The 27676-nt window shown below is 48.5% G+C and overlaps 1 protein-coding gene across 1 annotated transcript in view; it reads left to right on the top strand.

Annotated features, from left to right (window-relative positions):
• Window positions 1-27676, top strand: part of FHAD1 (forkhead associated phosphopeptide binding domain 1) — a 129681-nt gene that overhangs the window by 46641 nt on the left and 55364 nt on the right. Inside the window, exons 5-13 of the mRNA XM_064589895.1 lie at window positions 4213-4322; window positions 7711-7929; window positions 11656-11779; window positions 15677-15807; window positions 18024-18113; window positions 19164-19268; window positions 23214-23321; window positions 25979-26062; window positions 26813-26965. Of these exons, the coding sequence (XP_064445965.1) occupies window positions 4213-4322; window positions 7711-7929; window positions 11656-11779; window positions 15677-15807; window positions 18024-18113; window positions 19164-19268; window positions 23214-23321; window positions 25979-26062; window positions 26813-26965 (1124 nt within the window). The remainder of the gene's footprint in view (window positions 1-4212; window positions 4323-7710; window positions 7930-11655; window positions 11780-15676; window positions 15808-18023; window positions 18114-19163; window positions 19269-23213; window positions 23322-25978; window positions 26063-26812; window positions 26966-27676) is intronic.

The raw sequence follows: 27676 nt of genomic DNA, 5'->3' as shown, positions 1-27676 counted from the left end.
GGTCCCTCCTGGGGAGCACACGGGAGGGGCTCCCCAGTACTTTGGCTGACCCTCAGGCAGTTCCTTCCTCCGTTTGACCATTGGGAGCCTGTTTCTAACATAGAGCATACAAGGTCACGGGCCATCAATTTTACCAATAAAAACCCATCTCTGGTCTTCAGTTTGCTAATTAGGAAAGCCTCAGGTGTCAGAGCTGTCTCTGGACTGTGGCCTGTCCATGTAATGCTGCCCGGCATGTGCTTTCTGATGGGGTAGCCACCAGCCACACAGGGACTGAGCTAAGGTGGCTAATGGGACAGAGGAACAAAATGTTTAATTTGCATTAATTTAAATTTCAAAACCGATACCTGATTCAGTTATTGGAAGGTTTAAAGTATGCCCAGAATGTCTTGAGTATGCAAATCTGCTTCTTCCCAACAGTAAGTTATGGTGAAGCCCAAACACAGATCAAGTCTTCCTGTTGAAAATGCAACTTACAAATCGAGGGGCGTTAGACATGTAAAAGGAACCCTGGATTTCAAAGACTTGGTGCCCAAAAGAAAAAGAATGTAAAACACCTCCATCGTTTTTGGTCTTGATTACGTGTGGAAATGTGATGTTTTAACGTACTGGGTTAAATAAAATACGTTTCAGAATCAGTTTCATCTTTTTACCTTTTTAATGTGACTAGTGCTAGAGGAGTTTAAATTCTCTTATGTAGCTCCCATCAGTTTTCTATAAGACAGCGCTGCTCAGTGACATTCCCCAAGAAGCCCTTCTGTTGCCCCTTACCCTGTTTCGCACTTGCCCTTCCCCCCACACTTAGGGGCAGCCACCTTCCAGAATTCCTGGGGAGGAAGCAGGAAGAGCATTCCACAGAGAGAGGGAGTCGCCATCTTGGTGCTTTGGGCCCCAGGCCTGCTCCCCACGCACAGAATACTGACAGAACATGGGAGGCCCATGCTCAGGGGTGGTGTGAGCACACCTGTGTCTGAGATTTGAGGCCAGCGCACCCAGCAGGACTTCTTCCCTAAGCCTTTTCTGTCCATAGCGCTGTTGGCCTCCAGCATGGACACAGGAAACCAAGTGGGTGTGTAGGTGGGTAAGTAGGGAGCTTTCTTTTCTCGACTATTTCTAGGAAGACCAACTGGTCCTGGTTTGCCTGGGTCTTCGTCAGCTTTGGTACGGAAAGTCTCCCCTCCCAGGAAGCCCCGCAGTGCCTGGCAAACCAGGACAGTTGGTCACTTGACCAGTTTCATCAGGCAGCGGCTGAAACTCCATCAAGTGAATCCCAAATCCAGTCCTTGGCGATCAATAGGAAGGGAGACACTCCATGGGACACGGTCCATGCGAAACTGCTCCTCGTTGACGGGTTTGTCATGGCGAACCAGCTCCTAAATTCCTCACTCACGGCCTCATTCACATGTTCACCACCGGGGAGGACCTCCTACGTGCGGGTGTGTGCGCCGGTTCCGGAGCCAAACTGACTGGGTCAGACCTGACTGCCCCATACCAGACACGTGGCCTCCATCTCTCTGCACCTGGGCTTCTCAAAATGGCTGTAACAGCAGCTGCCTCACAGCGGATGTTGTGAGCCCCAGCATTGACTTATGGAAGGCACTGGTGGCCAACAAGCCTTTCGTGAGTTATTGGTCAAGAGTGGGCCAGGCCCCGAGCTTTTTGTGCTTCGACAATACTCCTGAGCACCTTTCCCTGTCCATGAGCGCATCCCAGAATGGAGACAGGTGAGGGCTTGGCCTCTTTCCAGCTCTGTGAGCTTGGGCAGAGGTTTACTCTCTCTGTGCCCGTTTACATATCTGTCAGATGGGATTAGCCAATTCATTTTAAGGGGCACAAACTGAGACATGATCCCCAATCTCACAGAACTTACCATTCATTCGGGGAGACTGACATTAACAAAAGGATCACAGAACAACAGCTATAAAATGGTAATCATGGTAACACTCGGCAGCAGAGATGCCCAGTACCCATTGGCTCGTAACTATAAGGCCCTGACTTAGTTGAGGGATCAGGAAGGTGTCCCCGAGGGAGTGACACTCAAGCCAAGCACTGAAAGGCAAGTGACCTTCACAAAGTGCAGAGGGGAGGGAACAGCATTCCAGGTGGAAGGGACAGTGAGTGGCAAGGGTGGGTGGTGGGTGGGACGAGTGCAAGACGTTGGGCAGTGTGGCTGAAGAGTACCCTCCCAGAGGAACGTGGCCTGAGACCCTGTAAAAAGACCCTATAAAAAGAAGGAAGTGATGGCAGATGTTAGCCAGGGAGGGGATGTGACCCAAGGTCCAGCTACACCAGGAGGCCTATCCCAGCCTGTTCTGGTGCAGATGCAGGGAGGGTGGTTGGGAGCCCAGGCCCCTTCCCTTCCACGTGCCCAGGAAACATTTTGTCCAAGGCCACTCATCCAACACGCAAGGCCACGCATTTGCCAGGCACCACAGGCCTTTGACTATGTCCACTCGTGCTTCTGGAGTCCACAAACACGGTCGAGACCTGGGGGAGAAAATCGTTGGCTCTGAAATGCATAAATAAAAAATGCAGAATCAAAGAGAATCAATGATTGAGTAAATGTCCACAAATGTGACGGTGTGTACTTCATTAATTGTTAATGTTAACATTCATTAATGTTTCATAGCCTTTGAAAACAATTGGTTCAATTTCTCACTTCACAAGAAGACAAGAATGTGCAATGATTGCCCAGAAATCAGTCAGTTGGAAATTTAAAACATGCCACTTAGAGCCAAATGATCTCAAAAACAGAAATATAGAAATCTTTTCAAAAGTTTGTACACCCCCAAAGAAAAAATGTATTCCGTGTTAATGTGAGTGAATCGTGGTGTGTTTGATGAGATACAAAGTGGGGCCTCCAAGCATAACAATGCCAGGCCTCCTGAAAGTCATGAACATCCCTTGTAATACTGTGGGGAAATAAGCAAAAAAAAAAAAGAAAAAAAAATCAGGAAATCCTGAATGTCTATCAAGTGGATCCAAGTTAAATATGTTTGGCACATTTGTATGATGGACTGCAACACTACCATTAAAAAAAATACAGCATAGGGGTGCCTGGCTGGCTCAGTCAATGGAGCCTGCAACTCTTGATCTCAGGGTCATGGGTTTGAGCCCTACGCTGGGTGCAGAGATTACTTAAAAATAAAATCTTGGGGCACCTGGGTGGCTCAGTCAGTTGAGCATCTGCCTTTGCTTCGAGGTCATAATTCCGGGGTCCTGGGATCCAGCCTCCCATGGGGCTCCCTGATCAGTGGGAAGTCTGCTTCTCCCTCTCCCTCTGCCTCCCCCACAGTTTGTGCTCGCTCTCTCTTACTCTCGCTCTCTCAAATAAATAACTAAAATCTTTAAAAAATATAAAAATAAAATCTTAAAAAAAACAGAATACAATATAAATAATGAAGGGGATTAAAAGGTACAAACTTCTAGTTATAGAAAAAAAAAAAACACCACAGCATAGCTACAAATATTGACATAGGAAGATGTTTTTGATATAGTGTCAGTGAAAAAGCAAGCTGGGGAAAAATCTCTGCAATAGAAATCCATTTTTGTTTTTTTAAGATATAATTGCAATAAAAATCGCTAACATTTCGTGCTTAATGTTAGTATAGTGCTCAGGGGTAGGAAACTTCTGTAAAGAGAAGCTTTTTCTGTAAATATTTTAGGCTCTGTGGGCTATATCGTCTCCATCACAGCTACTCAACCCAGCCTTTGTAGCTGGAAAGCAGCCATAGACAATATGCAAATGAATGACTGTGGATGTGTTTCAATAAAACTTTATTTACAAAAACAGTTGGGAGGCCAGATTTGTCCCTAGTGCCATAGTTTGCCAACCCCTGCTCTACTACTTCAGTTAATCCTCAAAGTGTCCTTTATAACAGAGACGGTAACATGTAAGTTATATAACCAAGGCTTAGAGAGTTAATGACCTGCCCAAGGTCACCAGCTCTTACATGGAATAGCAAAAAGCCTAGAAAGGGGTGCAGCAAAGCGAATCAGCGCAGCTAACCCTGGAGAAGAGGGAGGAGGCTGTTCTTTCCCTTTCTTATACTTCTGTAATGCCTTCTTCATCGCTTTGCCGTGAATGTAGACACCGCTTTACCATTTCTAATAACAGCAGGAAAAGAATTAAGAAGGTGGTCTAAAAAGATCCTTCTAGACCTCAGGGTCACTCACAATGTCCTGTGTGCTCTCTGTTGATCTTGGCGTTAGTGTGGACCAATGCTGTGGAGCTGTCGGAACAGTCAGTGGTCGAAGGAATTTCCGGGGCAGGACCTTCCAGGGATATTTACGTGGACCAGGACCCAGCCCAGCAGGATAAGGTGAGGGCTCTACAGCAGCAAGAGAGACTGTAGAGGGATTGTCTCTTGTTCTCTGTGGTCTAGAAGTGCCTTTTTTTTTACTACTTCCAAGAAGCCACCTTTGACTCCCGGGACATTCAACCAAAGGTTTGGTAACTGCTCATTTTATCCCAAATAACAACATCTACAAGCACAAAGTATTGAGCACCTACTGTGTGCTGGACTGTCTCCTGGGCCGTTGACATTCAATTAGCTCAGTAATCTTCACCACCTTCAAAATAAATGTTAAACTACCCTCACTTTACAGAGGAGGGAGCCGAAGCTCAGAGAGGTTCAGTAACTGGCCCAAGGTTGCACAGAGTGAGGGGCAAAGCTGGGATTCAAAGGTAGGCCTGGTTAATTTGCAAGCTGGTGCTCCTGGGTCCCACACAGTAACTGCTTGGTCAAACATGAGTGGCGGCATAGTGGTGGGGAAGACACGTTTCCTGGCAGGAAGTAGTGAGCAATGAAGTTGAGGACTGAGGGAAGACAGAGGTTTGTTGAAGAACCAGAGAGGTTTGGAATGAAATGGGAATGGGAGCCAGAGCAGATGAATCCAAGCCATGCTGGGAAGGGTCCAGGTTGATTTCTCCCTACACAGACACAACCTGAAATTATCCTAAAAGAAGCAGTCCTGCGATATCTTCCTTTCCTTAAAGACCGGGGCCTGAGCCTGCAGCAATTCTCTGAGTCTGTGAGGAGCAGAACCACGTGGGGTCCAGACTGGGCGTGGGAATCTGCGACTTCAGGTGGCAGGTGTCCCAGGACCAAACCTTGGAGAAGTATTGCAGTGAGGCGAGAAGCCAGGCTCAGACGCGGTTATTAGTTCTCTCTCGCCGTGCACAAGCCATCCCAAAACTTAGTGGCTTAAAATGGCAATTTATTGGGCACCTGGCTGGCTCAGTCAGTAGAGCATGTGACTCTTGATTTCAGGGCCATGAGTTCAAGCCCCATGTGGGGTGTGAAGCCTACTCAAAAAAACCCCAAAAAACGAGCAATTTATTACTTCCCAGAATCTACAGGTTGACCTGGAATGTTCTTCTGCTGGTGTCCCCTGGCTTCGTTCATGCAACTGTAGTCAATCAGTGGCGTAGCCCAGCCAGTGGTCTCAGATGGCCTCATTCCCATGTCTGGGACCTCAGCCAGCATGCCTGGAGTGATAGGCCTCTCTCTGCACATGGTTTATCGTCTGGGGCTGCTTCACAGCAGAGTGGCCCCAGGCTTCCCAGAGGGCCAGAACAGAAGCCATATAGCCTTTTAAGAACTTGCCTGGAGATTGCTGTACATCACTTCTGCCATATTCTATTGGTCAAAGCAAGATACAGGACCGGCCCCAACTTAGGGAATGGGGAGGTCCAATTCTGCTTGATGGCAGAAGGTACAAAGCATTTGTGGTCATTTTTCAATCTACCCCAGTTTTATTTGAGAGAGAGAGAAACAGCATGAGAGGGGAGAGGGTGAGAGGGAGAAGAAGGCTCCCCGCCGAGCCGGGAGCCAGATGTGGGACTCGATCCCAGGACTCTGGGACCATGACCTGAGCCGAAGGCAGTCGCTTAACCAACTGAGCCACCCAGGCGCCCAATCTACCCCAGTTTTAAACTGGAAATAGGATGCAACCACATTTATATATTTTTTCCTATTTATAAGCCATTTATGCCCTGACTTTCCAGGACTCCTTCAAATGCAAGTGCCAATAAACAAATTAGCTTAAGCAAAAAAAATAAATAAATAAAAAATAAGCATTTATTGGCTCATCTTCTTGGAAATTTAAAAGCCCACTAGCTTCAGGCATGGCCAGATACAGGAGCTTAAGCGAGATCAGAACACTCCCTACTACCGATCTCTTCCCTCTGTTTCCCTCGGATCTTGGCTTTCTATAGCACACAGACTTCATGTGTTGGAAAAGACAAACTCAGGCACATAAGCCCATAAATTTAAAGTTTGTGATCCAAAAGGAGGCATGATCCTCTCCCTCTGTGATGGATGCATGAAATCTCTGAGAAAACCCTGATTGACCAGCTTGGGTCACGCGCACATGGGGAGGCGGGACAGGAAGGAGCAGGGCACATGATTGACAGTCCTACCAAGACCACATGGAAGGGGGAGGACTCTCTCAAGGAAGAGCTTGGGGTCCTCACAGAAAGGCTTAAACTCCATCTGTACAGCACGCCTTACAGCCTTCTTTATACTCCAGAGCCCAGCACAGGGCCTGGCACATAGTAGCTGCTCAATAGATGTTTATTGCATAACTAGATACTAAGCACCTGGCTGACCGTAATTGGGTGAAGCAGGCATGGCTGCCCAGGAGTATGGAATCTGTTTGATGCTATCCCTTGAAACTTTGCCACAAGCATTTGCAGGGATTCAAAGAAAGACCCTTGGCAGCAACTGGCAATGCCAGAGAAGCGTCCTCACAACGGAAACCCTGTCCTTCCATGGGTCGGGGAGCTGGAAGGTCTTGAGGCTGATTGGGTAAAGCTCCCCAGGAAACGAGTTGGCTTACAAATGACTCATTTACCTCCTTCCAACCGGTGGGAAATGGTTGGAAGAGCAGGGTCTACTTCAGAAGCAGAAATTCTGTAGCTACATTTGCAAATACATCTGGGGACTTGTGTTTCAGTTTTTTTGGACATTTTATTAATGACTTCCGGTGAAAAGTTTGGGGAATTTTTTTTTTTCTTTTTGGTGGGGAAGCCTAAAAAATTCTTTGGCCTTAGAGCTCTTTCTTTTGGAGAGATGGAGAACTGGGTTAATTATACTTGTGGGTAAAGTCAGCCGGCAATTTTTTTTCCCCCGACCCAAAGTTGATGAGCCCACACGAATAAATCACCACTCTTATCTCATTTACTTGCAGATTCAGTTACCTGGAGTAAATTTTTACATGAATAACGCAAAGAGGCAGGAAGTACCAGAAGGGAGGAAAGGGAAAAGAAATATTTCAGAATGTATTAAATTTTTTAAGTTAAAGAATAGTCCTCATTATATGCAGGATGTGGTCAAATAGAATGTCGTTTTCCTAACTACCTTTCCTGGGTCCCCAGTGTGCTAGGCTGAATATTATAAACAAAAATATTATAAATAAACTCCCTAGCAACAAAAGTTCCCATGTGGGGCGGTTGTTCTCAACATGAAAGTATAATTTCATGGGAAAGGAAATTTTCTGTGAAGTATAAACACCTATTACAGGAGTCTGTATACAAGTATGTCATTTTGTGATGGAGATAACCTTGAAACTACGCTTTTTCCCCTCCCCACCTGTCCTCACCCTCCCAAAAGAATCACACTCCGTTTTCCCTACATTTTTAAAAATGGGCTCAGCCTTGCACCCCGGACCCACACCTACTAAACTCCCCATCTGGCCTCCACCCAGGATGAAATCATTCTGCTGCTGGGGAAAGAAATCAGCCGTCTCTCGGATTTTGAACTTGAATCCAAATACAAAGACGCCGTGATAGCGAAGCTGCAGAATGAAGTGGCCAGCCTGAGTCAGAGGCTTTCGGAGTCCGCCTCGTCCAGGCAGAGTCAGTTCCAGGATCTGGATGAAGACATCGATGCCAAACGCAGAGAGATCCAGAGCTTGAAAAACCAGGTAGGTAGGACTCGGAGACACATTGGTGGAGGCCTTAGAGTCAGGACACAGGGCGGCAGCTGCCGGGGAGAGCCAGGGGAGCATGGAGGGGAGTCACCCAGATGGATAGAAAAGGGATGGTCCGCACAGTGCTGTGGGTATGAGCACACATCCCAGGAATCGGGGGCGTGGCAGGCTCCTAGCCCAGGAGAACCACGTTCAAGGAGCAAGCTTTGGTGTAAGTGCTGTAGATGCATTGGCTCACTTAAACCGCACGGTCCTCTGACATGTACCATTCTACAGATGAGGAGACTGAGGCAGGCTTGGGGACGCCCGGGAATTGGTTCAGTTCACACAGCAAGTTAGAGGGGGCGGTGCAAGTTGAACGCAGGTCTGCCTCCTCGCAGACCCTATGCTTTCATCCCACCTACGCAGCTCCATGGCTTCAGTGACGGTCACTCACCCCCAACCCCAACCCCAGCCAGAAAGAGCTGTAGGTAGTCAGCTGGAGACGGGGAGAAGGAATCCCCCGTTTTCCAAACCCAAGCCCGAAGGCACTTGCTGCCTCACTTGTAGGGAACTTCCTCAAACAAAAATTCTCCATGCAGAATTTCTACATTATCCTTGAGACTAACTAGATCCAAAAAAAAATTTTCTTCAACTACTTTAAAATTGGCTATTGATCTTGTACATAAATTACATGTCAACAAAGTTGATTTGAAACAACAACAACAAACTGGCCACTGATGAATTGTGGCCTTGGTATAAACTGTTGCCCAAACCTGTAGACTCCCTATGCTTGGGGCCTCTGTTCTCTGCTTCCCTGGTCACTGCCTTTCCCCTCCTCTAAGCAACTCAAGGTGTGTGGCTTTGATCCGAGAAATGGTGCCCCAGGAAAGGACTTAGGTTGTGCATGGTGAACCTAGGAGATTCTACCAGGAGACCGTAAGCTCCGTGAGAGCAAAGAGTGGGCCCAGCTACTTTCTAGAACACTGATAGGACCGTGTCCGTTCATTTGTTCATTCACTCATTCAAGTAAGATTTATTGGGTGCCCATCTTGTGCCATGCTCTCTTCTGGGCTCTGGGAATTCGGCAGAGAACGAGGCAGGTATGATTTTTGCCTTCCCTCCTTTATGTTCCAATGAGGGAGACAGAATTAATAAGTAAACAAATATATGCTCTCATATTCAAATGAACAAATGACTCTCTGTCGGACGTGTTTTGGAAAAACAATGAAAGTAGTAGATCCTATAGGAATTACTACTTGACAGCTACTTGACAGGAAGCTAACTCCTTGACGGGCATCTTGTTCTTGATCTGAACCCAATTTTGCCATCGGACAGGGTAATATCTCTTTCGGCTATTCTCCCATCTCAGAGCTTTCCTGAGTACAAGTGGCGTGTCTTGTCCAGGTCCGTGGACAAGGGTGAATAATTCCCACATAATCTTTATTAGTCAAATATATTTGACATGTAAAGTGTAATCCTCACGTATCTTTGAGCATCCGTAGGTCACAATTCGAGTCTTGTTTAAAGTGGCTAGTGATATCTGGGGGGAAAATGTTCACAAAGAAAGTATCTAGAAATAATTACACCGATTCATTATACTGTCGCTGCCCCCCACCCCTGAATCTTCACTTGTAACCGAAAGAGAGTATTTTGTAACAAGGCATATCTGGGCTGGAAACTGCAGTTAGTCTGAACCCAAATCAAGTTCTATCCGCTCACATTTTAGTTTTTTAAATATTCTACTGCCTGCAGAACATTCAGCCAGAAATATAAGCCACGTGGCTGGTTGATTTATTGTTCTGATTACTCTATAGTCATCAGGTCCCCCTGAAAGTGTGTGCATCATGAGGTCTCTCAACGGTCTTCCATCCGCTACAGTATCACTGGGAAGTGCTTGCCCCTGCCTGTTCTTGAACGCCTGAGCTAATTAACAGCCGAATTATTTTCTCGAGGCCATCCTCCTAACACTATCAGCTTTCTTAAGATTCGGTGCCCATCTTATTACCCAGGATAGCAGACATGCAACTTCTTGGGATACATGCCCATTAGAGACAATCTGGATACTTATTTGGGTGGGGAAGGAAACAGAGGTTTGAAGACTGGAGTTTCCTTGTAATCCGAAATCCTCAAACCCTGGTGCCTAGATTGAATTATCTTCTGTCTGTCAGAAGCAGAAACACTGGCGTCTTTGGGCAGGCGGGCATATGTCTTCCCATCCCTTCTGGAAGCTTGTCTCTTTGCCCTGTGCCTCTGGTGTTGTGCAAATAAAAAGCACGACGTGGAGAAGAGCTAGAAACACTCTTAAAAATTATCCCAAGTACCTTTTATGGGAAAGTTGCATGTCCCCCACCGAGAACAGTAAGAGGTGAAAGAAACGTTTTCACTCAAAGTTTCAAAAGCACAAACATGCAAAAGTATAGCCTTGGGGACGGTGGGGGACAGAGTCATCTGTGTCCCCACCACCTTCTTGCAGACGCCCCCTTCCCAATGTCTCAGATACCCCAGGGAAAAAGTAAGTGTACCTGCCCCCGCTGTCATAGAATCTGAACAATGATGGTGCGTGAAATGAGCCAGGGAACGCGTGAAACCTTGTTCCTTCTGTTAATTCTCCCAGAGTAAGAATGACAAGGTTTTCAGGGACAGACACCAAGAACAAGGACCGTGAGCGCCCTCTGCTGGCCAAGGCCTCTGCGCCCGCACCCGCATTACCTGAGCGCGCCCCACCTGCCTTCGTTCTTTAAGCCACGCCTCCAGCAGGGTAAGAGGCTTGACAGGGAGCTGTGGGGTTGACTCGGGGAGCTGCCGCTCACACACACCTGGGTAGTGACACCTGGGTAGTGAGGTCAGAGGACAGTCACATCTACCACCTGTATGCCATGGGCCAGGCACCATCTGGGCGCTTGTACATACACGGGAACTTATTAAAATACTTCTCACGATCCTATCCGATTGGGACTGCCATCACCCCACTTAATGAAACAGTGAGACAGAATCCGGTGTCCTCCCGGTGTGTTCCTCAGCCGGTGAGTGGCAGCAACGGAATCTGAAGGCCACAGTCAGGCTCCCAAGTCCACGCTGTGCTTTACAGCCTGCAGCCTGGACTCCTGTGCCTAGAGCCACCCGGCAAGGGGGGCAGAGCGCGAACCGGGCACCTGGAGACCAGCCGAATCGGGACTCCACCTCTGCCGGCCATGTCATCCCCACGGCCGTGAGACTCGGGATGCTCGCTTGCAACCTGGGAGCGTTAATGGGAAGCTCAGCCTCCTGCGATGCGGTGAGGAGCTAGGGAGGTAGCGTCTGGGAACGGGCTTTGTGAGCTCTGGAGTGTTCTGAGATATAAGCCACTGTTGTTCTCATTCGAGGAAGTTAATTTTATAACATGCTTCCCTCTCGTGAGCTTTGCTCTGCATCTGGTCGGCGCTGGATGACCCGGAACCAACAGCTGGTCTCCTTCTGGCGGGGAGTCCAAAGGTGGTAGGAAGGCACGTTAGGGATCAGCTGTCCCCAGGCAGCTGCACCTGAGCCATTTTGTGGACACAGAGCTAAGGCTCACGTTTTCATTCCATATGATGCGGTGGTCACTGAAGGAACAGGCCCTCTCCTGTCCCTCCCACTAGTTAAAACTAAAAACTCGGTTTCCCCAACACCCCACCAAAGATCAGTCCAAATCTCTTGTCCAGCCGTGGAGAAGTATACCTGGGCCGGCCCCCTCTGACCGTGTGTTGCCTCCTCCCACAGATCAGTGCCTTACAGAAAGGCTACAGCCAGGTGCTGTGCCAGACCCTGTCTGAGAGGAACTCAGAGATCACATCCCTGAAGAACGAGGGCGAGAACTTGCGGAGGGACAATGCCGTCACCTCAGGTGAGCTCTCTCTGACGTGGGCCTGAGAGCCGCTCCCCTCCGCCTCCTTCCCAGGCCACAGCAGACATCAACAATCAACCACCGCACCACTGCTCACTGATCTGGGGTGCAGCCTCGGAGATCTTCTGAGTGACCTGCGTCTGTGAGTTGCAGCCTGCCCTCAAGAGAGGGTTTTTGCCGTCCGGTTCCTAGGGCAGGGCCTGATAACGATTTGAGTGAAGGTTATCACTTAGCTATGTCTAGTGAGTGCCAGGCTCACCAGGGAGAACACAGGGCACCGTGTGGCTTGGGTGGTTCCAGAAGCCAGCTTGCCTTCAGTGCAAGCTAGAATGTGGACAGAGTGGGGTCACCACGTTAGGGCCCTGGTGCACTTGGACCCCGGTGGAAACATTTCCTAATTGGCCAGCAGAGGAGGTTGCATACTACAGACTTGGGGGAGGTGGGGCGAGCACATCGTCCAGAGGCCAGCTGCTTCTTACCCTGGATCCTTTCATTCATTGCACGTGTTTACTGAGCACCTACTAGGTGTCCGGCCCTGCTCTAGGTGCTGGGGAGAGACAGCCCTGATCACAATGTTTCTGTACTCCTAGGGTTCACATGTGCAAGTGGGTGACAGACACTAAACGTAAACAGGTAAATAAACGAGCCCATTTCAGAGACAAGTGGGCAGTGTGGGAGCAAAGTGCTTGAGGAGCAGAAGTGAAGGGAGAATAGCTTAGTGGGCTGGAAGGGACAGGTCTTTGAAGAGGTGAAAGGGAAGGGCAGTGAGGAAGCCAGAGGGAACAGTGTTCCAGGCAGAGGGATCACAAATGCAAAGGGCCTGAGGCTGGGGCCAGCTGGCCGCGTGGGAGGAGCTGGAGGCCGGTGTGGCTGGAGTGGGGTGAACGTGGGAGTGGGGGACGGGCAAGGTCAGAGAGGGACGCAGGGGGTAGGTCACAGGGAGGAGTCTGGGTTTTATTCTAAGGGTGATGGGGAGCCACTAGGGTTTTTAGAGAGAAATCACATGCCTGAGAAGGATGGGCCATTAACAGAGAAAGAGGGGAGGGAGTGAAGCAGGGGGGATGGGGAGCAGGCAGTGAGTCTGGAAGGGGCATATTGCTCTCAGAGTGCTGGCTACACGGCAGGAAACGCGTCCATAGCTGTGAAAGCCGAGCATAGCGCTGAGCCACAGGTGAATCGCCATCTATCTCTTTCTGAATCCGGGTGCCATGCACCAGGACAGCCTGACCACTGGCTTTTCCTCCGCCTCACTCTGCAACTTCCCACCCTTACCCCCACCACCTGCCAGGCCTGTTCATGCTCTTCCCTAATTTACAATGTCCTCAGATATTTGCTGAGCCCTTCCTGTGGGCCAGGTGCGGCTCCAGACACAGACACCCTGGGCCCTTGTCTTCCTCGCCCACACCGGCCTGTCAGATCTCATCTGTGCTCCAGGCCTGTCTCGGATACCACCTTCTTCACTCAGGGATTGGACAGACTTGCGTTAGGGTAACACTTGGGGTGGGCTGGACCCACTCACGGTGTGGTCCCCAGACCAGCAGCATCAGCCTGCTCTGGGTCCTGGTGAGAACCACAGAGTTTCAGGCCCCAGCCCAGAACCTCCTGAAAGGGCATCTACTTTGCTGAAGTCCCTGGGGTTTCGTATGCACATTCAAGCTTGAGAAGCACGGGGCTGGGTTACGCTGCAGCTATGGGCCCTGAGACTCAGTGGCTTATAACAGACGGGCTCATGTCTTGCCTCCGCGTGGTATCCATCGTGGGTTAGCAGGGGCTTTGCTCATCGTGGCCACTCAGGGACCAGGCTGACAGAGGCCATCACAGCGCCTGCTTCCACAGTGAGAGAGGCGGGAAAGACGTACAGGGCAAATGGAATGACGGGTTTGCTCTCCTGCCCGAAACAACCAAAAAAAGAAAAAATATATCTGCGATAATTATTTTCACATGACCATGATCCGGGAGAGAGGAAACAAACCAGTGGGCCCCCACTTTGAGGGGATGGCACTGGAGAGGCCAACACAGCTCCGGGGCGCTGGGCAGCGTGCCAGGGAGGAGAGGCAGCACAGAGAGGTGATCTCTAGAGGGTCCCCCACCAGTCTTCAGCTGAGTGTTGAATAGCACAAGTAGGTGGGCAGGGAAAGAAAACCCAGCAGGAGCAGAGGGGACCATCTCGAAGCTCACACAGGCCAAGAATGGTTGACTTTCCCAGCCTCCAGAACGGAGCGGCCTCATAATCCACAGGGTATCTGGTAGAATCAAAAAGGTGTTGGCTCAGTCATGAGGCCCAAATGCCACTAGACTAGAGGTTGCTCTGGGGGCATGTGTTGGGATGCCCACTGGGTGTTACACGCAACTAATGAATCGTGGAACACTACGACAAAAACTTATGATGTACTATATGCTGGCTAAATGAACATAATTAAAAAAAATTAAAAATAAGAATAAAATTAAAATCCACATGAATATGAATAAATAAATAAGTAAATGTGTGTTGCTCCAGTCCCGCCTCCCAAAGCTAGAAGGCAAGTCCCAAAGGGATCAACTTGTTTCAAAGTAACTTAACCGTGTCCTGTGACAGAGCTCATTGTTTAAATGAAATTCTGGGTCACACTGTCCTTCATCTCACATACTTTGTTTGATTGATGGCTATCAATGAAATTGGGCATGATGTTCTTCCAAGAAAAGAACCACGTGAGATAATCCAATCCCACAGCATTTCCACGCCCTTCTTCCCACGTGTCCTCAACCTGAGAATCCAATAATGTATTAGTGATCTCCTGCTACCTAACAAATACGGGGACTAGGGACCCACAGACAACCCAAAAGTTCGTGGGTAAAACAACAACCACTATTTATTATATCATCCAGCTTCTGGAGCTCAGGAATGAGGGGGTGACTTGGTTCTCAGGGTCTCCCATGAGGGGCAGTCAGGACATTGGCTGAGGCAAATGTCACCTCATCTAAAGCCACATCAGGAGCTGGAGGATCTGCTTCCAGAATGGCTCGTCCACGCGGCTGTTATCTGGACACCTCCATTCTGAACAATTTGGGCCTCTCCCCTGGCGGCTTGAGCATCCTCACAACATGGTGGTTGGCTTCCCCCGCTGAGTGAGTGATCCGACAGAGAGCGAAAGGAAAGCTGCAGTATCTTTTATGACCCACCTAGGAAGTCACGGTCCATCTTTTCCACAAAATCACACTGGTTACACACGTCAACCTACTCATGGTAGGAAGGGGCTGTGCCAGGGCATGAACTCTGGGAGGTCAGGATCACTGGGGCCATTTTAGAAACCGGCTACCACAAAAAATAATGGGTACCCTGTAACAAATGCGATGGGTCAGCCACTCTCCTAAATTCTTTATATGTCTTTAACCCTTATAATAACTCATGGGGGACATATAGTGAAAGATACTTACAGGGAAAATAACTTGCCCAAGAACACCACACAACTAAGTGGTAGAAACGGGTTCCAAACTCGGGTGAGTGTGAATCCAGCCACCCTGCTCACAGCCTCCTTCTGCCGTAAGACTTTTTATGGCCCCTGGTGAAAAATTCCTGGTCCTTCCCCGCACTGGCCTTTGTTCCCCAGGCCCATGGCGTGGCCTCTCCTGCCAAACCTGAGCCCACGGGGGCCCCCCAAAGGCTCTTCTTCTCCCAGCAACACTCGCTGACTTCTTGTTCTCACTGAGGTCTTAAACAAACACTGTTCCACGCTTTTCAGGGTCATCCCTGTCCCAGCTCCGGGAGCCTGGACAAAAGCTCCTGAGTTGCAGACGAGGACCAGGGGCCTCCCGGGCTTGTAAGGGGCTCCCCCACAAGTTGGCCGACAGCTGTGGTGACGGTCATCCTTCCTGCCCCTTTGACCTCTGCGAGTCTTTATTTATTTATTGTTTTTACAGGGATGGTGTCATCATTACAAAAAGAAGTGTTAACAAGGGATGAGGAGATTCAACAACTCAAACAGGAGGTGAACCAACTAAAAAGTGAGAACAAAGAAAAGAATCACCAGCTTGAAGCCCTCAGCTCCAGAGTGAGTATCGGGGCACCATCGTCATCCTTGTAGCTGTCCCCCAAAAGCAGAGCGGAGCCCCATGACTCATCTCACGTACCCCGGGCCCCAGCTTTAAATGTCACTCCCATCTCTCCCACCACTGTGAGATGGACTGGTGCCCAAGGGCTGGTGTCCACCGGGAGGACAGCTGCTAGGTGGCCCAAAACACCAAAGGCCCACCTGGAGAGACTAAAGGCAGGGGCCAGGTTCTCTGCAAGGTGAAGAGCTTTTTAAGTGTAACTTTGACTCTGCAAATGATGCCTTCAATCCTGACTTTAGAATCCTGATCCTGTAGAGGACGATTTCTCAGGATGCACGTGCTTTGTGTGTTTCAGTGAGTCGAGGTAAAACCCAATAGCTGTCATCTTGGCCGGCAGCTAAGAGATTCCAGTGGCTGCCTGATCAGGTAGCTCAGTCTGCAGGGATGGGGGGCGGTGGCTGGATAGAGCTCGAAGTTCCAAAGAAAAGGCACAAGAAGTAAAGTCGGGTGCTTAGTACGATACTCAGTTTGGAACTGAGAAAAGGCAGAACGTGAGCTTTGGGGTTGGACAGACCAGGATCCAATCCCAGAGCTTTCTTTTCTTGTAACTTATTTGGCCTCTGTTTCCACATCTGTGAAATGGGGATAACAAAACCATTTTTCTGAGAAGTGAGAGGCGGATTTCAGTTGTGCTCTTCTGCCTCTGCACCTGGTCAGCTGCCTGGCCGAGCCCCGTCCATACATTCGTTTCTCCCAGGTAGATTGACTCCCTAGATGCACAGTATCATTGCTTTATGTGGGGTACGTGAGTGTGTGCGTGGGTGTGTGCGTGCATGTTGGGGAGGGGGGGCGGGTTGCAGAGCTGATGCTAAGCGGAAGAGATATGGAAAAACAGCCCCGTTTTGACTGTTCTACTTCTTAAAGTACATTTGGATTCTTTTTCTCCCCATTTCCTCTTCCTCATTGACCTTGGAATGAGGTATCCCTCCTCCCCTAGGCTGTGCCGTCCATTAGCACACAGGGGTCCTGCCCCCAAGGGTTTGGCTCTGAGGAGCATGTGGGAGGCCTATCTTTTGTTTTTCTAATTCCCTTTGTCATGCGTGTGAATTTTAGGGAAATAAAAGTAGATGATACTGAGAAGCAAAACTAGAGAGATAAGAAAGAAAATGCTACCCTAGAAATCCACATTAATATTTTAATATATAGTCTTCCAATCTTGTTTCTATATACAATAAAGGGATAAATATTTTAACATATATACTATACACATTTTTTAAATTTTAAATACTTACTATTTTCCCATATTAATAAATAAGAGCTCATATCATCGGTCCTAAAAGCTACATAATATTTTTCTGGATGTACACAATGTAATAAAATGGTCTGTGGTTGGACACGGTTGTTTCTTTTTTCCTTTCTTTTTTTTTTCCTGTTGCTAACAATACTGTGAAGAACATCCCTGAACCTACAGATTTGCTGATTTCTCTAATCATCATCCTTAAGAGACAATACTAAAGTGGGAATTTCTGGGTCAAAAGAAGGCACATCTTTATGTTCTTAATGCGTGTTGCCAAACTGCCCTCCAGAAGGGCTGTTTCACTTACATTTCCATGGCCAGGTGGCTGTGTTTTGAGATGTCACTTGCAGAAAGCACTGAGAGCCATCCAAGTTCACTAGCAAGACCCTCCCGGTATTCCTGCAAGCTCTCTTGGCTGGTCACAGAGGAAAACACACCCATCCTTCCACCCTAAGGATCCAGACTCTGCAAAGCTGTGTCTGTCCCATCGTGTAGATTGCTGGTTCTTTTTTTAAAAGATTTTATTTATTTATTTGACAGAGAGAGAGAGGACAAGCAGGGGACACTGCAGGCAGAGGGAGAAGGAGAAGCAGGCTCCCCGTTGAGCAAGGAACCCAACACAGGGCTCGATCCCAGGACCCTGGGATCATGACCTGAGCCTAAGACAGAGTCTTAACCAACTGAGCCACCCAGGCACTCGTTGAGGAAGAATTTACATATGTTACCCCTGGGAATCACGAGAGGGGTGACTAGGAACTGCTGCAGGGCCCGGGGCGTCCCCCAGACACAAATGGCCTCGCCTCTGGGAATTTGGGGAAGTGATTGGATGAAACAACAAGAAATGCTCTTAGGGGCAAATACGGGGACTAGGGACCCACAGACAACCCCATGTGGTCTTGCTGTCCTTTCTCTCCATAGTGCTCCATGCTGAAAGAAGAGTTAAAGAAGGAAGATGCTCACAAGGAGCACCAGGAAGCCCAAGGGAAAGAGTTAAAACTCTGCAAAATTGTGAGTTGAGTCTCTTTACTGCTAAGTGTCCCCAGAAAAGCTAGACTTTGACCCTCAGCGTTTTCTGGGGGGCCGGGGAGGGGTTCCTTGGACCATTAGATAGCACAAGCTGTGGGGCTTTAATGATTGTTCATTACCCTAGCCTCCTAATTCTTTGAAATGCTGCCTCTAGCCTCAAGGAAGAGATGGCTGAAAATACCGTAGAAAACACACTCTCCCAGCATTCTCTGGGCAGTGGGCACATTCCCCCTGGGCCTGGGTGTGGGACACACAGCCCCGGCCCCTGGACCCATGGTGCCCACACTGTCATGTTCCCCTGTCAGAGTTTATCAGAGGCATGGACACGGTTATTAACACAAAATTCTTCTTGAAGTATTTTTGCGGAAATAAACCAACGTTACACCAATTCATAAAAACAAAACAAAAAGAAAAGGTATCATTTGCCTTAGATAGACGATGACTTTGGAAATAAACAACGACAAAAATACGAGCACTCAAATGAAAATGCTCATCGCCTGCACCAGCTGAACCCTCTTCCCCAACAGCAGGCATGAGTTTCCATATGCTGGGAAGTACAGCGCCTTCACCACGAGGAGGAGACACGTCTGTTCTCTGTGCCAGGAACATTGCTATTCTCTGCCTCGAAATGGGAAAAAAGAAAAATTTCATTGTTCTGTCCTTCCAAACCGTGTCCATTGTTCATCCAAGCAGCCATTATTTAGATTGATCTCAAGAAGATACCCCAGGAGAAGAGCTTCTAATGAGTTGATAGATATCTTGTACTGTTTAATCCAGGGTCCATGCTGATTTTCAAAAGAAACTAATCATTTCCCTTTACCCAATTTCCCATACATCAGTTGAAGAAACATCTACTTTGCCCCACGGATGTAGAATTTTCCCCCAAGGGAAGCAATTAAGCTAATACCAGACTAGGTTTCTACCTTAATGAACCCAATGAAATGAGCTACAGAGATTAAGAATTTTCAGCCTAGAGGGCAACTCCCACTTCCCGTGAGGGAAGTTGACTTCCTGTTGTTGAAACTCTTTCAGCAAATCCAAGACATGGAGAAAGAAATGAAGAAGCTCAGGGAGGACCTGAAGAAGAGTTGTACTGAACAGAACATGATCTCTAAAACGCTGCGAGAAAAGAGCAAGGTAAGACAAGGACAGTGTGGCCCAGTGACGGCTCTGGGCCAGGCTCTCTGCACGCAACATCTCCATGAATCTCACAACAACTCCGTGTGGTCAATACCGGTATTAACCCCACTTGACGGTTGAGAAACCGAAGCTCACAGAGGTAAAGTTCACGCAGATAAAGTAGCTGTACTATTCAGAAGCTGAACCCAGGTCTATCTGACTCCAGTGCTCTTGTGTGTAACTGCTAGTCTAGACTGACTTCAACTCGTAATTGGTAAAATTTATCCAGAAGAGAATTGATCCATTAAATCAAGTTTGCCAATGACGTTGTTCAAACTTAAATGCCCTTATTGATGTTTTTGGCTATGTGTTCTATCAGTCATTGAAGAGTTATATTTTTTAAAATTTCATGATTGTGCATTTGTGTATTGTTACTTTTAGTATTGTTACTTTTAGTATTTTGCTTTGTATATTTTGAGGCTGTGTTACTAGGTGCCTATAAATTTAGAATTTTAATACTTCTCATTGGAAAAAAAAAAAACCCTTTGATCATCATAAAACATCCCTGTTCATCTCTAGTAGTGTTTTCCCCTTAAAGTCTACTTTGTCATTAATATAACTCTGGCAGTGGGGCACCTGGGTGGCTCAGTCGGTGTCCAACTCTTGGTTTTGGCTCAGTCATGATCTTAGGGTCCTGGGATCAAGCCCTACATCAGGCTCTGCACTCAGTGCAGAGTCTGCTTGTCCCTCTCCGTCTCCCTCTGCTTCTCTCTCTCTCTCTCTCTTAAATAAATAAATAAATAAATAAATAAATAAATAAATAAATAAATAAATAAAATCTACATATATATAAAACTGGTGGCCACACTGGTTTTTCTTTTGGTTAGAATTTTCATAGCATATCTTGTTCCTACTTTTTCTGTCAATCTTTGTTTTGTGTTTTAGACACATCTCTTCTAAATAGCACATCATCTTTATAAAATCCACTTTGACAATCTTTGTTTTTTAGTCCATTTATATATAAAGTGGTTGCTGGTTTATTGGGGTTTAAATCTACCTTCCTGCTCAGTACCAGCTGTACAATCTGTGTGATGCTCCCTTTTCTTCCTTTCTTGCCCTCTTTTGAGTTAGTGGTTTTCTGTCATTTCATTTTTCTATTAGCTTGGAAATTCTTTCCTCTTTTACTACTCTTTTAGTAATAGCAAGACAATAGCATTCAGCCTTGACTTACCAAAATCCAATAGTAATTGAATTTCTCACTCTTTATTCTTTTAATGGTCAACCTAATGGCTATAATCTGCATTCTTGACTTACCAAGATCCAACATTAGTTGATAATTATTCACTTCTCCTTGGTAAGGCAATGACTGTAGAACACTTACTTCGCTCATCCCCCTCCAGATTTGTATGCCACTGTTGTCATTTTCTAGACTATTCCTTTTATTTTATTTTATTTTTTATCTTATTTTATTTACTTTGTGTTTTCCTTCAGCATGGCTGTGCTGATGACAAATTCTCTCAGATTTTTGCACATGCATCTTTGGAAATGAATATTTAACCTTCATTCTTAAAACACATTTTGACTGAGTATCGAATTCTGCATTGGTGATGACATTCTTCCGGTGCGTTACCCGTAGCATCAGGACCATCATTCCCTTGTCTCTCGGGTCCTGTTGTTTCCACTTAGAAGTCATTTAGAAGCCTAACTCTTGTGCCTTTGTGTAATCTGTTTTCCCTGGCCACTTTTAAGATTTTCTTTTCTCTTCATTTTTAGCAGCTTTATTATGATTTATTTAGATGTGGATTCATTTTTATTTACCTTGTTTGGCATTCACATGGGCTTCTTGAATCCTTGGCTGGGTGTTTTTGCATTCATGTGGCACTCGGGTGACCTACCACACAGGCAGTGGAGAGCTGCTGAAGGCTCTTGAACAGGGAACTGGTATGATTACATTGTGATCAGTAATAATGGTGAAGGGCGCCTGGGTGGCTCGGTCGGTTAAACATCTGCCTTCGGCTCAGGTCATGATCCCAGGGTCCTGGGATCGGGCCCTGCGTCGGGCTCCCTGCTCAGCGGGGAGTCTGCTCCTCCCTCTCCCTCTGCCCTGACCCCCTGCTTGTGCTCTCTCTCTCTCTTTCAATCGAATAAATAAAATCCTGTACAACTAATAATAATAATGGTGAAAACAATAGCTATAATAGCTATCATTTCCCATGTACTAGGCATTATGCCAAACATTTCATCTCTCTCAAACATTTATCCTCTCCATTTTTCAGATGAGGGAATCAAGGCTCTTAGTCACTAGTAAGGTAACCAGCCCATGGCCACACTGTCAGCAGGAGGCGAAGCCAAGACTGGAAGCCAGGCTTGTCTGGCTCCAGTCACTGGGGCACAGCCAGTAGCCACGCGCGACTCTTCACACTGAAATTAATCAAGATTAGGTGAAATTCAAAATTGAGTTCCTCAGTCACACCAGCCACATTTCAAGTGCTTGAGACCCAGATGTGGCTACTATTCAGCACAGACGTGGGGCATTTCTATCGCTGCAGAAAGCTCTGTCAGACCGAGCTGCCCCACAGCCTGGTGACTTGCACAGCACCGTGGAGAATGTGCTGGAAGGAAGTAAACGGGAAGGAGGAGGCCACTTCACCGCAGGCCAGAGGTGCCCAGTGCCCGGTGGCGGGGCTCGCCAGGCTAGGGATGGAGGCGTGGACTGGATGTGAGAGAGGTTGGAGCCCCAGGCTTGGAGATCACCGAGCGTGAGGGGCAGAGTGGGGTGGCAGTGCAGGAAGACCCCCAGGGTTGGGGCGGGGAATGAGGGACTGTTCATTCGACGGGGAGCGTAGCTAAGAGCAGAGTCCGGGCTGGACTTGGCTTTCCCGGCGTACGAGAAAGTCTGCTGAAATAGAAGTCGGAGCATGTTTAGACATGTTTAGGGGGATGTACGCGGAGGAAGCTAAGGCCCAGGGAGGTTAGATGGCTTTGCCAAGGTACCGTCGCTACTTAGAGGCCCTGCCACCATGCCACACTGCTCAGAAGAAAGCTCTACAGGGCTCTTCTGGGTCTTTTATTACTTCTGTGATTCCCCTCCCCCCCATCAGCCCCCTAAGAAACAGCTCGTGAAGTTGTTTCAGCACAAAATCCTCACGTTCATTTAGGGGAGTTTGCTTCATTTCCCAATGGTGCCAGAGCCCTGGTTCAACAGGTGCTTCCAAAATATTATTGTTCAGGAAAGAACGGCTCAGCTGCAGGGTCCCATAACAGCCAGCAGAGGGCAGCCTCGAGCACCTGCAAGCTTGCCTCGCCTTGACTACTGACCAAGCAAGGGGGAATAAATGGGCAAGTTTCCCCCGCTGTAAACGCCTTCTTTTGAAATCTGCGATTCTTAAAAGACATTGCTTAGCAAGCCCCTAGAGCGGCTTCCACCGGTGAGTGTGCTAAAAGTGGCAATGACAAATCGTTACGATGATAAGCCTAATAATAACATCTACCAAGTACTAACCATGGGCCAGTTCCTGGCGGCCTTAGAATGACGCCGCCTGGTGGACGTTCCTGTCCACCTCTACAGACTACACCACCTGGTGCATGCATAGTGCCCTCAGGAGGTACTGGCCCTACTCTAAACATTTTGAATCCCCGCAATAACCCTATGAGGCGTACTAGGATCATCATCCCCATTTGATAGATGAGGACACTGTTCCGAGGTCACACGGCTTGCTGGGGACCTAGAGGGGATCGGAGCCTGAGCCCCGGGGGGGCGCAGAGCTCGGCCCTCTCCCCTGGGGGACAGCTCTGGCGAGCCTGCCTCCACCCTGCTCTGGCCTGTGACCCCTGCCACCTGGGCTGCAACCGCCCCTGCCCCCCTGGGACTCCCCCATGGCCATTAGACCTCCTAGAGGAAGTTCCCCCGGAGTGCATTATGATCACATTAGTGGCGAGCACATGCTTTCATCATCATTTCAGGTTGAAGAGAAGCTTCAGGAGGATTCCAGAAGGAAATTGCTCCAGCTACAAGAAATGGGGAACAGAGAGAACCTCATTAAAGTCAATTTGGAAAGGGCAGTAGGTCAGGTAGGCCAGCTCCAGAGCCCCCTTTAGTGGCCCACGTTCCCCATGGGTTTTCTGCACCCAAGCCGCTGGTGGGGATGAGTGAGGAGGACATTGGCCGTGGTTGAATTCTCCCTTTTATCCCAGAGGAGAAGCCGAGTGTGGCTTCTGCATCCCAGTGAACACCTCGAACAGGCTTCTCCTGCTGGGAAGTTGCCCACACAAGCAGTTCCCTGTCTGAGACCCAGGCAGCCCATCCCGGCTCCATGCCTGCCCCAATTAACCCGCTGGGCGGCTCCCTCTGGGGAAGTTTGAGCCTCTTGATCCCATGGTGTTTTTAGTACTTTCTTCCTCACATTTTTTGTCTTGACATTTAGCATGATCTCGCTTCCTCTGTTCGCCAGCAGATTTCACAGTCAGTGTCCTTAAGGAAATAAAGTAAGACCCCAGAATGTCAGAGCACTTGCTCGATGGGGAAGTTCCTAGGCAGGGTGGTGAGCAGGCTCTGACAGGGGATGCCATTTCTCTAGTACTCTGGCTCCAGGTGGCCCAGTGACCCTTCTTCTTATGTGTGGCACAGATGTGAGGGCCAGAACATGCAAACAAGACTTCACCAAAGGCTAAAGGAGAGCAAACGGGAAGCCAGAATGGGGGCACTGACCCTCCAGAATATGGCTCTCCAAGAGCAACCCACCTTGGACTTCTCCCCAAGGGGCTCTCTCCTGGCAACCACGGACAGCTCCAGGGGACCCAAGAACATTTTATGTGTATATATGTGTTTGTGCTTTTGTTTTTCTGGGAAGGAGGGTCCACCATGTCGCCCATTGGATTCTCCGAAGGGTCTGTGAGCCACCAAGAAAAGTTAAGAACCACAAGCCTTAAAGGAGCCCTCTATCCCACGAGGCCCAGCTCCCAAAGCCCTTCTGAGCCTTCCCAGGGCAGCGTGACCTGGCTTTGTGAGAGGCGCACACAAGTTAAATAATGACGCTGACCATTGGACAGATCTTAAAGCCCCTTCAACGAATGTCACCCCCAGTGTCATCTCTGCAGGGGGCCAGCACAGAGCAAGGGCAGAGAGCCTGCCAATCTGGGCCTCCCTTTTGCATCTGGACTAGCCCCTCACCCTTCCTGTGCTCTGCAGCCCCCAACACACACCTGATTTGAAGGCATGATCTGTGTCACTTGCCCAAGTACCATGGTCCAGGTTATGGCCCTGGGGAGAAGTCTTTGGGAGGACCCTCAGAGACACTGAGATTCCTCCAGGTCTAGACCCAAGAGACAGAGGATGAGCCCGGTCTCTGCCACCTTCCCATCCCACCCCCCATATTTCCATGGCCCTGCTCCCTGTCTGAGATTCTGCCCGTCCCCAGGCAAGTGGGTCCAGGACTGAGCCCTAGAACCAGGAGGACCTGTCCCTGAGCAGTGCTCTAGGGTGCCTCTGGTGGTCATGGGGAGCCATCATTCACTGGGGCCTCTCCACATAACCTCTTCCTCTTCCTGGGCTAGTTAGGACCCTCCCCTTGGCTGTGGATCCAGAGGATGGCCTGGAATGCCTCGAGGCACCCCCCCCAGTCAGCTTTGGGCTGGCTGATTGCAGCGGCATCCTTAGGAGATTCATCATTCCACTGTTGGGTTCCCAGAACTCCACAGTATATAGTAAACCCTGCATATTAGGACCTTTTGATTTTTAAGTTGATTCAGTGGCATTTATGGTCCCTTCAGGGCTCTGTTTTATTTATTTATTTATTTTTGTTTTGTTTTGTTTTGTTTTGTTTTGTTTTGTTTGTGTGTTTGTGAGTGTGTGTTTGTTTTCTTTTTTCTTTCTTCTTTTGTTTATTTTTTTAATTTTCAGGGCTCTCTTTTAGAGTCAATGACCACATTTTGCTAGCGAACCAAAAACTCAGGTCGTGTTGGTAAATTCTCAGAGAAAGTGGGGCTTCTTTGCTTCCCACTTCTCCTGGAACTGGACACCTTGAACTTGAACTTCTGTGTGCCCTGATTTAATTTAACTGTGCCGTTTCATCGGCCATAATCTGAAAACACCAGCGCCCAGGAGACACTCGATAAAAGCCAACTGAACCGGAGTAGAGGCCCCGGGTTTGTGACAGATGTCTCTGCATACAAGCATCCGATGAATATGTATTGAGCGCCCACACTGCCGGGCACCGTACCAGGCTCTGGAGAGACAAAGACAATAGACACCGTGTTCAGGACACGTATGGTCGGAGGCCCAGGATGGCAGAAGGGAGCACGTTGTCCTTCTCGCCGGGCACCCGGGCTGATGACACCATTTACTTCGGCTGACAGCCTCAATATTTATTTCACAGTCTGGTGCCAACTTAACAATTATCGCAGAGCGCTCCCGGCCCTAGACATCCCACTGGATAATTGGCAGCAAGTGGCTCTTCCGAGGTCACCAGACGTGTGTGCGCTGACCACGTGGGTCGGTTGGGTTGGGCAGGCAGACCGAAAAAGTAATTAAAACCCGCTGTTCTGTTCTCTTCTGTCGGCACTGCCCCTTCCAGCAAGAGGTGAAGATTGTCATGACCCACAATGACCATTAGCAGTGCGTGGAGCCTCCTCACTCCTGGGCCCCCGCCCCGCGCCGCAAGTTCCGCACCCAGGCTTGCGGGGCCCCCTGCCAGCCCCGCTGACTCTGTCGCCTTCCCTTTGTGCTGTAGCTGGAGCATTTCAGAAGTCAAGTCATCAAGGCCACCTACGGACGGGTGAAGCCATTCCTGGACAAGCCCATCACCGATCAACAGGTTTGTCTCGCGTTGTCACTTCCTCCTCCGGGGACCTGGGACTCCAGACACTGGGAGCATATGCTTCTGTGTTTTGTTGGTGGTACATATTTTTCACACTGTTGCTACACCATAAAGATTTGTTTTGATTTTATGGGATTTCCTGGCTTTTAAAGTAAAAGCCAGTTAAACTCCCTTGAAATGTTTCTGTGAAAATCAAATTAAACCACTCAGGCCTATTTCTGGTCTCCAGACACACACATTTACCCTTCGTTAGCACCTTAAAAAAGGGGGGGGCTGCCTCTCTGTAGATGATGCATTCTCACTTCTTCCTTCAAGGGAAGAGATGGTAATGGGGGTGGACTTCTGGCCATAACGATTGCCTGGTCATTCTTCCGATTTTCTTTTCCAACCCTCTGTGTCCATGCAAATGTGAGAAGACACACCATGGGCTGCTCTCGTCGGCTGTGGACACTGACCTGCTATGCATGAGCCCACAGCATCAGGCTCCATGTTACAAATCACTGCTACTATGCAGAAGAATCTAGAACAAACTCATGACAACATTACAGACCTTTGGCTCTTAAAAGCCATCTCAGATCCTGGGAGACATGTCCTGGGGACAAGAGCCGATGTCCTTCTCCAGAGCCATCACCAAGACACGTCAGGGCCTCCCTGCTCAGCTGTGGACCCGGGAGCTTGAATTATGCTCCCAGCTCCCCTCCCAGAGCCACACTTTTCTGTAAATCTCTCTCTCCTTTTTCTCACCAGCTAATAGAGAAGATTACCCAGGTCACCGAGGACAACATCAACTTTCAGCAGAAAAAATGGACGCTGCAGAAGGAGACTCAGCTCAGCAATTCCAAACAGGAGGCAATCACGGAGAATGTCGAGAAGCTGAAGGCATCTTTAGAAAGCTGCCAGGTGGCCTCTCTCGGCTTTTTACAAACGCCCCCTTCGTCTCTTTCTTGTGCTGCTGGTTTGGGAAATTGCCCAGGGTTCATGGAGCAGGTCGGGCAGAAATGCTCTGCTCTCTTTTGTCCTTTTCTCTTGTCGGAGAAATCTGTTTGGGAGCAGAAAACAAAGAGCCTCAAAAAAATGCCTCCAGGTGAATTTGGTGTGGCCAAGGAAAAGAGGCCTGACACACTTCTGGTATTGATTTGGGGAGACCCCAGGCCCCGGCAAAAAATAAGTAAATAACTAAATAAGTCCCCTGTTATTTCCAGAGAAACCAAAGAAACATCCCAGCTCTTTATTTGCATTATTTTTTTTTTTTTTTTTTTGGCCCAGCAGTGGGAAGGCTATTGTTTGGGTGTCTTTTTTGTGCCTCTTTTGCTTTTGACTCTGGAGGAGACGGGTCCAGAAGTCTGCCTGAACCCCCGCGGCTCCCACACTGAAATGGAGCCTTCCAGAGTGGGCAGCTGCTTCTGCTTTCTCTGGAAATAAGCAGCTACTATTTGGGGAGCCCATGCAAATGCTGGCTTGTCAGCACTCTGAAATCAGGAAACCCCACTTTCTGACCAGCTGATGCATTGATCTCAACAGGAATTTTGATGAACAGGAGTCGCCAAACTTGGTTCCCATTGCCACCAGATATCCTTGGCAATTTGGCTTTGGAACTGCAGATACCTAAAA

The sequence above is a fragment of the Mirounga angustirostris genome, unplaced genomic scaffold, assembly GCF_029215605.1.
Source record: "Mirounga angustirostris isolate CCGP_5_RB_7025 unplaced genomic scaffold, mMirAng1.0.hap1 SCAF_4, whole genome shotgun sequence".
Classification (NCBI taxonomy): domain Eukaryota; kingdom Metazoa; phylum Chordata; class Mammalia; order Carnivora; family Phocidae; genus Mirounga; species Mirounga angustirostris.
Note: the sequence above shows the minus strand (reverse complement) of the source record. Positions and strands in the feature narration are given on the sequence as shown.